Source organism: Psittacula echo (assembly GCF_963264785.1).
Source record: "Psittacula echo genome assembly, chromosome: 4".
Lineage (NCBI taxonomy): Eukaryota > Metazoa > Chordata > Aves > Psittaciformes > Psittacidae > Psittacula > Psittacula echo.
Window position 1 is genome coordinate 50,144,843 of NC_137738.1, and position 12,156 is coordinate 50,156,998.

Genomic DNA, 12,156 nt, shown 5'->3' on the forward strand with positions numbered 1-12,156 from the left:
GTCCTGTGAGAAACTAACCTTTTATTGGTTGGTTTATACATTCTGTCTCCCTTTCCTCAAGATGTTTATCAAATGACATCCCTAATGTATTCTCTTTTCACTGTTTCCAATATGACGCTCTGACTGTTTTCCTTTAAGAGTGATGTCCTGATACAGCTTTATTTGTACATATATTCTGCCTGTAAAAACGTGTTCTGTAACTCTTGAGTGTTGTGTAACAGATTTACTCTTTGAATGCCTTTCAGTAATTCGCTCAGAGCAGGCTGATGTGCACAAGCAGGATAACAGGTGTTCTAGCCAGCCCTGACAGCCTCGAGCTTTTCTGTTTGCTATGAGTTTGGAAGATATAGTCAGCGCCCAGCTAAACCTGGGCCTACTAGATGTTCATATACCAATAAGGCCATTAGCAACATTGACAGTATATTGGTGCTGGTGTCTGCCTAAATTTGAGCTGACAGTAAGGACAATGAATTGGAAGATATATTTGAAAATAGACTTATCTCCAAGATGGCCATGCATGTATGCTTGCAAACTGCTGTTCATCCATTTCCTCTGTGCAGCTGCCTGCCTGCTGCAATGAAAACCCACTGATAGGGACTGGAGGTGAGCACAGCATGGAGCCACAGTAACAATGCTGTACGCCTCCTTAGCTAGGGCAGTCTTGCATTTAGTTTGGTCTGACTAAAGGCCACTGCAGAGACTACTGGGTGGGTGCATCTGAAGTGTGGTTTAGTTCTGGCACATCATTCTGCTACTGATCTTCCCAGAACTCCTTCCTTTGCTTCCCCACTACCCATACATCAGTACTGTTGGTCTGTGTTTAATGTATTTTATTGGAAATATGCTTGTGCTTTAAAAAGAAGAAAAGAAAAAATAAAAAAGAGTAACTAGCTTGAGAAATGGTCACCTGGTCCACTATTTCTGATGTTTGTTTCCTTTACACAAAAGAACAATTATTGCTTCTATATGTATACATACCTACACATATGCAGCAATAGTCCTACAAAAAAAATCTCAGCTGCACTGTGCCTTTGTACATACATATAACTGAAGTTTCCTAGCTTACAGCAGAAACTTTATTACTGATGTAACAGAATTATTTCTAGTAGAAGCGATAATTTTTATTCTATTAGTTCACATGGATATGAAAAGAAGCCAGAAAACCCCCCTATGTTTAGTCTTTGACAATGTTTGGTTTTTGTGGAGTGTTTCACTTTCGTTTTTTTTTTCCACACCAGTCTTACAAATGACTTTCAGGAAATACTAATTGCATTGTGTTGTTTAGGTTTAGCAAAATCATTAAAACAAAAAAAAAATAATATAAAGTTATTTGGATGCAGCATAAAGCATCTTACATGGGTGAATGCAAATAAACCCTGTTTCTTTAAAATAGCCTGATTTAGCTGGCAGTTCTGTCAGTCAGATTCCCCAAGGGGCGTTTTCTCTTCCCCCTGTCTGTAACCTACAGCTGCTGCCCTTGCATGAGATGGAAGTGCAGAGCCTTCACTTATACAACGCAGCTCCTCAGAATGGAAACTGTCAAAAAATCTTGACTCCCTCTAGAAGAAGATTGTGTCTGCATCTCTCAAACTGTGTTTTTTAAGCCGATTAATTTTGTCTGGAACTTTGTGCTTGTACTGAATGTGATGGTTTCTATTGCAAGGGTACTGCAGGATAAACTGAAAAGGGAGCTGCTCTGGGAAATAGGCAGCTATGGTGTGTCTCTCTGCTCCTGCGTCCTAGCCTACCTGGAGCTAACACTGCTGCGGGTAACTCCTTGTTCAGTCTAAAGGATACCTGGCCATACACTTAGTGGGAACTGGAAAATTAAAAAACCTCATCAAGCAGTAGGTAGACTACTAGCCCCAGGCTCTAGGGAGTAACTGGGAAACTGTGCATTTGTCCTGGAAAGTAGGAATGGCAATGAAGCACCTGAAGAAAAAGGCATGAGAAGCTTTCAGACACTGATCTCAGAACTGCTAATAGAAAAAGAGAACACTATTTTATCCCGCTATTAAGATGGGGGTAAGAGGTTTTTTTGATATTTCATTGTCATAATCTTTTCCTTTTGATGAAATAACCTTTACAACCTTAAACATTGTCATAAAGTTGAAAACGTATTACATATGAGTTGGAAAAGTGGAACATTTTCTACAGCCGCAGACTTTTCCTTTCCTTCACATCTGCAAGTTCCATGTTTTCTCTTCTCTTTATTTTGCTTGACTTTGTAGACATAAGCTTTTTTCTAACCAACAAATATTCAGACAGGAGTCTCTTGCTGATGTGTGGTGCAGACATATGGAAGGTTAGACCTTAACCTGTGAAAATGGGAATCCATTGAGGCTCCACTCATGTTCTGAGTTTTATCTGGATGAACTGAACATGGGAACCCACCGATGTCAACAAAGTTCTGCTCAACTGTGATGTCCTCTGATTAACTGGAGCCTGAGCTGATGTGAGGTGTAGTAATGGGTGCTCTAGACTCATGAACTTCATAAAGCAGGTAATAATAAAAGCTAGTTGCACACAGCATGTGTATGCATGTGCTCAGTTAGCTTTTAAGTCACTTTTGTTCCTAAAAGAACTAAAAAATATAGGAAACTGATCCTTCTTACCAGTACGCTCAAGTAGCTTAAAACTGACAAAGTCTAATTATGACTTAGTATTCGAACTTGTTTCTAGGACCCTACTACACTTTGCACTGCTATTTATCGCTGTCTATATTGACACCAAGATTATTTTTACTGCCTTGTTACAGCTAATTCAGGCAGCTCTGTGTCTCTGTGTGAAGTTGCACAGGACAATGAGCTTTGAGCTTGTGTTCACTCACTGCTTTTCTTTCCAGTGAAGTCTGAAACTTTCATTAGTGGTCTGAGTGACACTGCAAGTGTGTAATCCTCTGCCTTTATGGCAATAAAATAAGATTTCTCTGGAATTAGGGATGCCAGGGATTATACAATTCAAATAGGTAGGGACTTGGGGGGTGGTTGTTGGTTGGTTGGTTTTTTTTGGTTGATTTGTTGGGTTTTTTAGGTTGTTTCTTGGTGGGTTTTTTGTTGGTTTGTTTGTTGGTTTTTTTCCCAGCTGAAGGAGACAAATGGCTCTCCTCAAAATGATGTTATTTTACACTTTTTTGTCTTGGTAAATATGCTGCGCGTGAGCAATGTAATGGGGCCAGAGGAAGAAATAGCTGTGTGAAACAGTGATGTGACTTAGTACAGTAAGTAAAATGGTCATCTACAAAAGCTGAGGGATCAACAGCTCTGTGACTAGTTGTGGCCTTGCTGAGGAGATGATTCTTAGCATGCAGTTCCATATTGCAGTTAAACATAAATCTTGCTTCATTTGCTTTCTCTTGCCTATGGGGAGACATTTTGGGAACCTAAACTGTGAGAAAACTAAACTGTGAGGAAAAATTGAGAATTTTTTCACTTGTAGCTTCTTGAAGTAACTTGACACAAGGTTAGAGGCTTCCCAGTACCAGTAAGAAAGGGGTAGAGGCATATGACAGTGAGGGAGAAGGGGGCTGACATTTGGCAGGAGCTAGCCATCAGATTTAGTTACAGCATCAAATGTCTCCAGATCTGAGAGGAAAAAAAAAAGATGTGGTAATTTGTGTTTTGGGATTTGGATTTTGTGTCTGTCTCAGGTTAGCTGGAAGACCAGGGAGGGTTGGTTAGAAACAGGCTATGTATGCTTGCACCTAAATCTCCAACTGTTGTAATCTGTTCTCCATAATCACAGAAGGTCTTGGCTATGTTCATAAATCCCAGTGCATGTACAGTTTAGCTGAACTGTTCTTTTAGTTAAATAAATTTGTATGCGAGCTTTTCCAGGGATGTGGTGTGGAGTGGCGTCTCTTTTCAAATAAACTTCTATTTCACCGTAAAATATTACTGCACATACTTTACATGCCTCCCCAACAGCAATGATTCCAGCAAAACTAGAAAAATATTTAATCTCTTGCCCTGTGGAGGCTAAAGGAATTTTTGGATTTTATTTGGACAGCAATGAAGTATTTTGTATTGGGTAAAGCTGAAGTGAAATGGCATTTGGAGTGTATTAGTTGTACTGGTAAATGTGAAGGGACTGGCAGAGGGGAGAGTTCCCATGCTTCCCTGGCTGTTTGCTATCCCAAGTGCAAGAAACCTTTATTTCGCCAAGTAACTGGGTATAGTTCAGTTTGCCTGAACTGAACCTGCTAAACTTTGAACTGCCTTCTCAAAACGGGGCAGCTTCACTGATGTTAGCAACAAAAGGATTTCAGTGCTGCTCAGATACAAATTACCAAATACTTAAACTTCCGTCCATTTTTGAGCTAGTTTAAATGATATACCATGTTGAAGAGTATGTAGTAACTTGCAGCATGTCTGCTACATCACTTTCATCAGTAATGTTGGTGAAAGTACAGGATTCAAACTTATAGGCTACATTGCTCCTCGATGCTACACTGAACATCTGCGCTTTATTTGCATAGGAGGGATTTCCAAGTGATTTCAGAATCTGGGCTGAGTTTTAAAATCCCATTTGTGTATTGTGTATTAGTTTATCACCAAATAAGGACATGAATGTATCTATATGGATATGTTGTCACTCTTGCACAGCTTTTCCTTCTTTTGAGACTGCAAAGTACTAATAGAAGTTCACCACAATTTGCATCTACTGTTAATCATCTATGTCCCATACAATCTGTTGAGCTTGGAGAGACAGCAGCCCTGACTATTTTGTACCAGTTTTACATGGGGAAGTGGTAGTGCTCTGAGTACTGCTACTACTGTGAATATAACTGTGAGAATTAGATGAGAGGTTTTTTGGGTTGTTTTTTTTTTCCTGTCTGCACTGCATAGCAATTTGCCATAGTGCTGGGTTTGGTGCAATTGTGTCATGGCTGTAGAGCTTTTGCTAACCTGCAAGTTACATTAAAAGATGCCAAGTTGTTGTGGCAACATAACCAGGTCAACAAGGTTGAAAGTCACAGGCTAATCCACTCAAGAAGATACTGAGGTTGTAACTGGCCCAAAATGAGTTGCCTCCCAGGTATATAGTAGTCTTTCAAACTGGTGTAAACAAAGCTATTGCAAATGCTTATTCATTGGTATTGCAGTTCATTTTGCCAGCTTAAAGATATTGGGTACCATGGTTTTTGTTGTTTTTCTTTTTGGGTGTTGATTGTAGTTGGTTGTCATTGGTTGTTGTTTGTTTTTAACATCCTTATCTGAAAGAGTCTGAATAGCAAAACCTTTCAGTGAAGGCCTTGCTAAAAAACTGTTCACAGCTCTTATTTATTTACCTAGCTCTCACTTATAGGCTACAAGAGAGACTTTCATTTTTTATCTAAGGAGTGAAAACTTGTGTTTGTTGACTGGATGAAATCTAGCAGTATTTCCCTCCATAACTTTCATAGACTCAAAATATAGTTCAGCTTGGAAGGGACACCAGAGCACGCCTAGTCCAGCCACAAGTGTTTGTGTGGGAGGTTTCCCTTATATTCCCCAAGTGGGTAATTCTTAACTTGAGGCATATACAACACATATTTCAACAACTTTAGTACCTATCTGAATTTCCTTCATCATTAGTAGAGGGAAATAGATAAGAGAGAACGCCTGGTCTGATTTAGTTGTCTTTGGTTGTTCTGTCATCCTTCAGTGGTGTTTGTTTCCTTAGTGAATAGAAAAGGACTACAGATGATTAATTTAGATAGACCATGTAAGCATCTACATTTTTCATCTATAATGATACTACTTTATTTTTAAAACTCTTTTAAAAATCTACTATTTTTTCCAGATTGCTTTCTGCAGTTTTAATTAAACATAAAATGTAGCGATACCACCAACATAACAGGACTTTTTAGTTGTCTTTGGTACTTCTCATTTGAGATTTCTTTGTTGTCTGGACCATTATGAGTGGAGAGCTGTCTAAGGCTGCCTGGACCACTCTATCTTGATTCAAGGTGGCTCTTGATTGACTTCCAACTCAATTTATCTTTACTTTTCCCTCCATCCCTTCAGAATTAGGGTTTGGCAGGCTTTCTGGAGGTGGGAAGTGTTTGGGTAACCAGTGGTGATATCCTGCCTAAGGCTCACCCCAGGCGGGGTGCGACATCTGTAGACAGTGTTGATGGTGGTCTTGGGAGAGGAGCTGCTGGTACTTAAGGGCTGTGCCTGCTTTATTTCCAGCCACATGCTGATGGTAATTGCTTTCATTCCTTCCCTGCTTTCCATTTTAGAAAGACAGTCTTAGCTAATGGCATGGATAGTATTTTATTCACTAAGCTCTTCGTCTTACTCTCATTAGTAAGTTAGCAGAACTGGTAGGAAACACATAAATGATGACAGATAAAGTTATTTGCAACAGTAGCAAGTCCCCAGTGGCTTCCTCTGCTCTGCCTTTTGCTTTCAGATAGTGGCAACCTTCTAGTGTCTGCTGATTATAACGTTTCACATTTGACATCTGGTTTTAATCCCATATTGATTGCAGCTTTTGTAGATATTCTTTATGTAGAAACCAAGAGAGGAAGATCTGAATTTCTATAGCAACAATGTTCCTTTGTGTTGAATTTTTGCTTGTATTTTATTTGCCTGTCTGCATTCCCATAGGAGAAGGATGTGATCATGATGATATAATCTTTTCCTTTACAGAAAAAATCTGAAATCATTTTTTGCAAGATACAAGACACTGCAGTGGACAAGTTCTTATGCTTTGCCAGACTTCCCTTATGATGTCAAGTGCATATTAGCAGAAAAAAAATGCCCTGATCACAGTATGAGAATAAGAATCATTGAATTTTTACAAGCAGACATGACAAAATACTTAGACGGATCCCTGTGAGTAAACATTGTTAGATTTATTTGGGGGTATTACCTATTGGCTGCAGAAACAAGTTTTCAAATGGATGTAAAACCATTCTTTTTAATAAGCTTGCTTAAATAGAGGAGGCTAAGGGCCTGAAACTTGTTGAAGCCAATAGGAAGATTTCATGCAGCCCTTAAGGCTGTTCCCCTTGTTATTTGGAGGGGAATCAATAGTCTGAGAAATAGTCAATTTAATGTAGCTCAGTATAGACTCTAGACAGTGTTTGGTACTGTCTAGAATACCAACTATTCCTCTTACATCTCCATCTTGTTTGCACAGGTATCCAAACAGTCAGCAATATAACATTGTTGTCAGTGCTCTGCTGCAGGCATACCCCTTCCTTGATGAAGATGGGAATGGCTTTGTAAGTATTGTAAAGAGTACTTCATCTTGAAAAATACAGGGTTTGTTTGTTTGGGTTTTTCTATTTATTTGTTTGGGGTTTTTTCCACATAATCGATCACAGGAAAATAACCTACCTCAGAGGAAATCAATATTGATTTCTTATATACTGGCTCTATTCAGAGCTGTAAGCTTCACTTTATGTTTGGCATATTACATTCTTCTTTCATGATTTTAATTAAAAATTAATCCAGTTATAGCCATTCCTCAAGGCCGCTATGAGATCATGCAGACCTGTACATGAAGCCCCTGGTTGATTGTTGGGTACTTTTTTTTCTGGATTGATTGTCCCCAAGCATAAATTTAAGTAAATGTGACTTATTTTTGTTTGTAAACATAGAAGCTGAGTCTTTAGGAAATTTCATGAGGACTAACATGACTGAGGCTCTTGCAATTTACTGTGATAGCTTGTGTGTTAGATATCTAGCTACAGTGTGTAGTAATACCACTGGTTTAAGTATGTCTGGAATCTAGGCCTAATTTAAAAGAAAAATAATTATTTAAAAACACTGGTTGTGATCTCAGTGGGGACAGAAAAGAAAGCAGTGGAAGGAGATGACTTAAATTTGAACTACATTTTTTCACTCTTGTGAACTCTGGTACATATCTATGGTCTCAGAGGACAGTATTCACCTTTTGACTTCACATCATTGCTTTGCCATGTGATTCTTTTATAGCATCATGTAAAAGCTTGTGAGACTCAGTGGAGATTGTTAGCTTTAAATGTATATAAATATCTCTCTTGTGTGCCGTTACTGCAGAAAGCCAAATAAATTATTTCGAAAATAAAACAAAAAAATGAGAGGATTAATGGGTGGCTATTCTAGTTCTCCCCTGAGTCCAGGCATTGTAGGAGGGAAGGAACTAAAGAAAACAAGCACATCTCAGAGAGGAGAAAGGGAACAGAAGGATGAGAGTGCAACAGTCCACCCTTATTTTCAATAAGGACGCCTGTCTGAATACACCAGTGGGGGTCCTTGGCCACGGTCCCGGGTCATGCTAAGGCTTCATCAGTCTCTCTTTGTGAAGGGGAGCTGGGATGACACTAAGGTCAGGTCCAAAGACCTTTTTGCAGCCTTTAACTTTTAAAATATATTTTTAAGCCAGACTTTCAGAGAGCTTTAATTGCAGCAGGACCATAGACGGGGTGAAACTACTTGAACTCCCTTGTTATAAGGGCTCATCATTCTCCAGATTGATCCCAGAACTGGTGCTGGCAGAAGTTATTATGATGGGGCAGACACTTCAGAGTTGTAGTTCTTTATATTTTGATATTTCTCTCATGCTTACTAGAAAGCATGTCTGGAAGAAACCACCATAATTAAGCAAGGAAGCTGGAATTAGCACTTCTCAATATTGCTAGTCTAACGCGTCTAAGTTGGCCCCTCTCTTGTTGCCTTGGTTGAGGCATGAAAAAAAGCGTATGTCTGTATACTTAAGTTTAGAGGAGGGGGTGAGAATGAATTGCTATTTTTATTTGCCATACTGTTAGACATTTTGTTCTTCCTTCATGATCATAAAGGCTATAAATAGTTCTTTTTTCTTGATCAGAGATAGTTGTGTGTTACAAGAAAAATGGCTTAAAACAAACCCTACAACATTTGCAGAGCTACTTAGCATGAGGCTTGCAGTAAAACTGAATTCAGATGCTTTTAGGAAACAAATGAACAACAGCAGCCAAATTGGCTAACTACCATTCCTTCATCTTTTCTCAGAAAAGAGTCTTCAGCAGCTGAAAAAAGTGAAGTTTATGTAGGCTTTCTTTTAAAATTGCCCCAGGCTTGCACGGGACTTTAAACCTGTGGCTTTCTGGTCCTGATAACGGTATTGACTCACAGGTCTTGTAAGACATAAAATATTGCTTATTGAGAGGTTTTGAGTGCCTTAAACATGTTTATTTATAATAATTAAACATTATAACAATTTTTTAATAGTACATTGAAAGTATATAAGAAAAATGCAATAATAATAAAATATAATAATTGACCACTGTCAAGATACTGTTCTATTTGTATTTATCCTTTTTACAAGGGTTACAACCAACCATTTGGAAAGAGTCACTGCCCTTATTTCATTTCATTTCAGCCAAAGTGTTGAAAATTGTGCGGTTTAAAGTATTTACATTACATGAGGAAGGAAAAGAGAGGACTGTCTCACCCACACAGCTTACCAGTGGGCTTTGCGTAAGCAGCTCCTCTGAGCTTGGGGCTGCCAAGGGGTGCCGTGACACCAGTGAAGCCCAGGATGCCTGTGTTGACTGACATGCCTGATTTATGTAACTGCTGCACGCAAAATGATTATTCGCTAGTAAATTACTGCTTTTAATCTGCATGTAATCCTTTCCCTCCTATGTCAGATAGACACAGACTAATCCTTCTGCTCCCTTACAAGCATTGTAAATCTTCCTGGGGTGGTTTTGGTGGGTTGTTTGGGGTTTTTTGAGTGCGTGTGTGGATATTAACAGAAAATAAAGTTATCAGCTAAAAAACGGTTACAAAGGCATCCCTTTTAGAAGACACATTACCCACTAGGATAACCCCATAAATGTATGTGCTCACAGTCTCATTCATGACATAGGTATGTGAGAAGGGACTTGGCTAAGCTTATGAGAATCCTAGTACAGAAATAGATTTAGTTAGAACTGTTAATTTATCTGAGGGTGAGAGGATGAAACAGATGAATGTTTTGAACTCTGAGGGATATTTAAAGCTCTGTATAGGTGTCAGCGTATTCTGTCGTGGAAGAATAAGTAAAAATGTCTTCTAGCCAAACAAAAGTTTTCAAAAGCAAGAAACAACATAAAACTCAACTAAGAGGATATGTAAATTGTCAGCTGCTAATATATTCTGGGATGACCGTGTTTTGACGTATTTTAACATCTGTTGAAGACTTCAGAGAAGCATTAAGCTAAAGTTTTTTTGCCTGCTTCTCAACAGCCTTAAAATAACAATGATCCAAATAAATGTTGCTAGACATGTCATTTTGGGGTATTTACATCAAAATGTAAATGCATATGACAGAACTGTAAACATATTTAGGAGCATTAATGGTTCAGGCAGGTAGCAAGCAGGATTTCCAAGGCGTGTTGTCACCTTACTGCTTTTGGAAACAGTGGCTTTTTTTCCTTATATTCAGGATGATGATGTCATGGCTCCTCTTCTGGCAGAATCCAAAGTCTGGAGTTTATGTACTAGAAATACAGATGGGTTTGTTTTCTTTCCAGTTCTTGGATGTTCAGGCGTGGCTGGCAGTGAGATGATACTTCTGTAAGGGCTCATTGGTGGGTGGTAGAAAGCATCCCCCCAGGAAGGGCCCTGGCTGGCCCAGGTCTGCTCAAGAAGAGCCAAGGTAGATGCTACAGGAGTTTTGTCCTTGGAGCTTTTCCACTATCATTTTTCACCATTATAGAGGTCTTGCTTTTAGGATTGAGGGCCTGTAAGTCAGCTAGTGCCCCAGGGAGGTGAGCGCAGTATGCTCAGCAGGAGAAAGACATAGTCATGCTGCCTTCACCACTGTCTATTAAGAAACCCTCCTAACCATATCCTGTGGGTGAGAAAGGCAGGCATGTCAGACTCGCTGCAAAGAAAGACACTACTTCTTGTCTTCTTTTACTGAATTCTGGTTTACACCTAAGTTAACCCTTAAAATCGTGTGACTTTTATTAGTAAAGGTCACAATATTGGCAAGAAATTTGGGGTAATCCTTCTTCTGTTTGTATTTGTTTCAGTATGTCAGTCTGTACAGGCTTGAGTGTAGTACTGAGTATAGTATTGGAGTTGATTTTAGAAAATGAGGTAACAACTGTTTGAATATCTCTTGCCATGTCCTGTCATTGAAGTCACTTCTCTGACTAATTTTTGTTCACTCTGACTGTTGAAAACCCCTCAGTGACTGGAATAAGCAGTTGCTTTTGAGGAACTGATGAAACATTTCCAGTATTCACAATTGCCAGTTTTGCATGCAGACCTGTTTAACAGTATTTGCTTTGCAATTTCTTCTCCATGTGTTGGTAGTTAGCACAGCTGGGTCCCACCACAGGATGCCCAGCCAGGGACTGCAGGTAAACAGGCCCATAAGGATGCACAAGGAATTTACCGTCCATCCAGTTTTCAGAAGTGAATTTTCAGTACCTAAGTAAAAAAGGAAACAAGTGTGATAGAAGCAGTGGGGCCACATAAACTCCATCTTTGGCTGCCAGGGAGTGATGAATGGCTCCACTAAACAGGGTCTGCATCTACTTGCAGCGAAGAACTGCTTTAAATTGCAATTTATACATCTTGAGGAGTCTCACAAACACTAGGACCTACTTAAACGGTCCTTTTAATTCAGAAATTTTGATTTCTGTTTAATAGGACACTTGATCCAGTGCAACTGTAGGCTCTCTGCAAACAGGAGCATTCCCCTGTGTTATTCCCACTCCCTTGTGTTAGATATAATAATCATACAACTATACAACCAGGCAGATGCTGTCAGAGGAAGAGGAAAAATAGCCCACTCAAAAAACCCCATTAGTTTTCTGTGGCATGATCCGATTCACTGTGTAGCTTCACGACCTGATGTCATGAATGGAGCATCCCAAAGAAAGAGCTGAGAAAAAGAAAGCAAACTGCAATTTCACAGACAGACCTGATTATATCGGATAAATCTAGCCCTTAGGTTCATTTGCCATCATCTTTAACAAACTATGGTGGTGCTGTAGCCTGGCTGTTTAGTTGCCATGGTCTTATACCGCAGGTGCTTGTGTTTCCTTCAGTCCTGAAGCCACAGTATGCTAATGCCACCCTGTAAAGACTTTTTCTGCTTAATGACAAATGCTTTTTTATAATGTAGAATTAGATAAAACAATGTGACCTGCTTTAGGAACAGGGCAAATTTTAGAAAGATACTGGTAATGACATAATA

General features: G+C 39.2%; 1 protein-coding gene across 1 annotated transcript in view; it reads left to right on the forward strand.

Moving 5' to 3' along the window:
• SAMD3 (sterile alpha motif domain containing 3) overlaps window positions 1-12,156 on the forward strand; it is a 37,656-nt gene that overhangs the window by 8,087 nt on the left and 17,413 nt on the right. Inside the window, exons 4-5 of the mRNA XM_080616066.1 lie at window positions 6,639-6,824; window positions 7,132-7,216. Coding sequence (XP_080472192.1) covers window positions 6,639-6,824; window positions 7,132-7,216 — 271 coding nt within the window. The remainder of the gene's footprint in view (window positions 1-6,638; window positions 6,825-7,131; window positions 7,217-12,156) is intronic.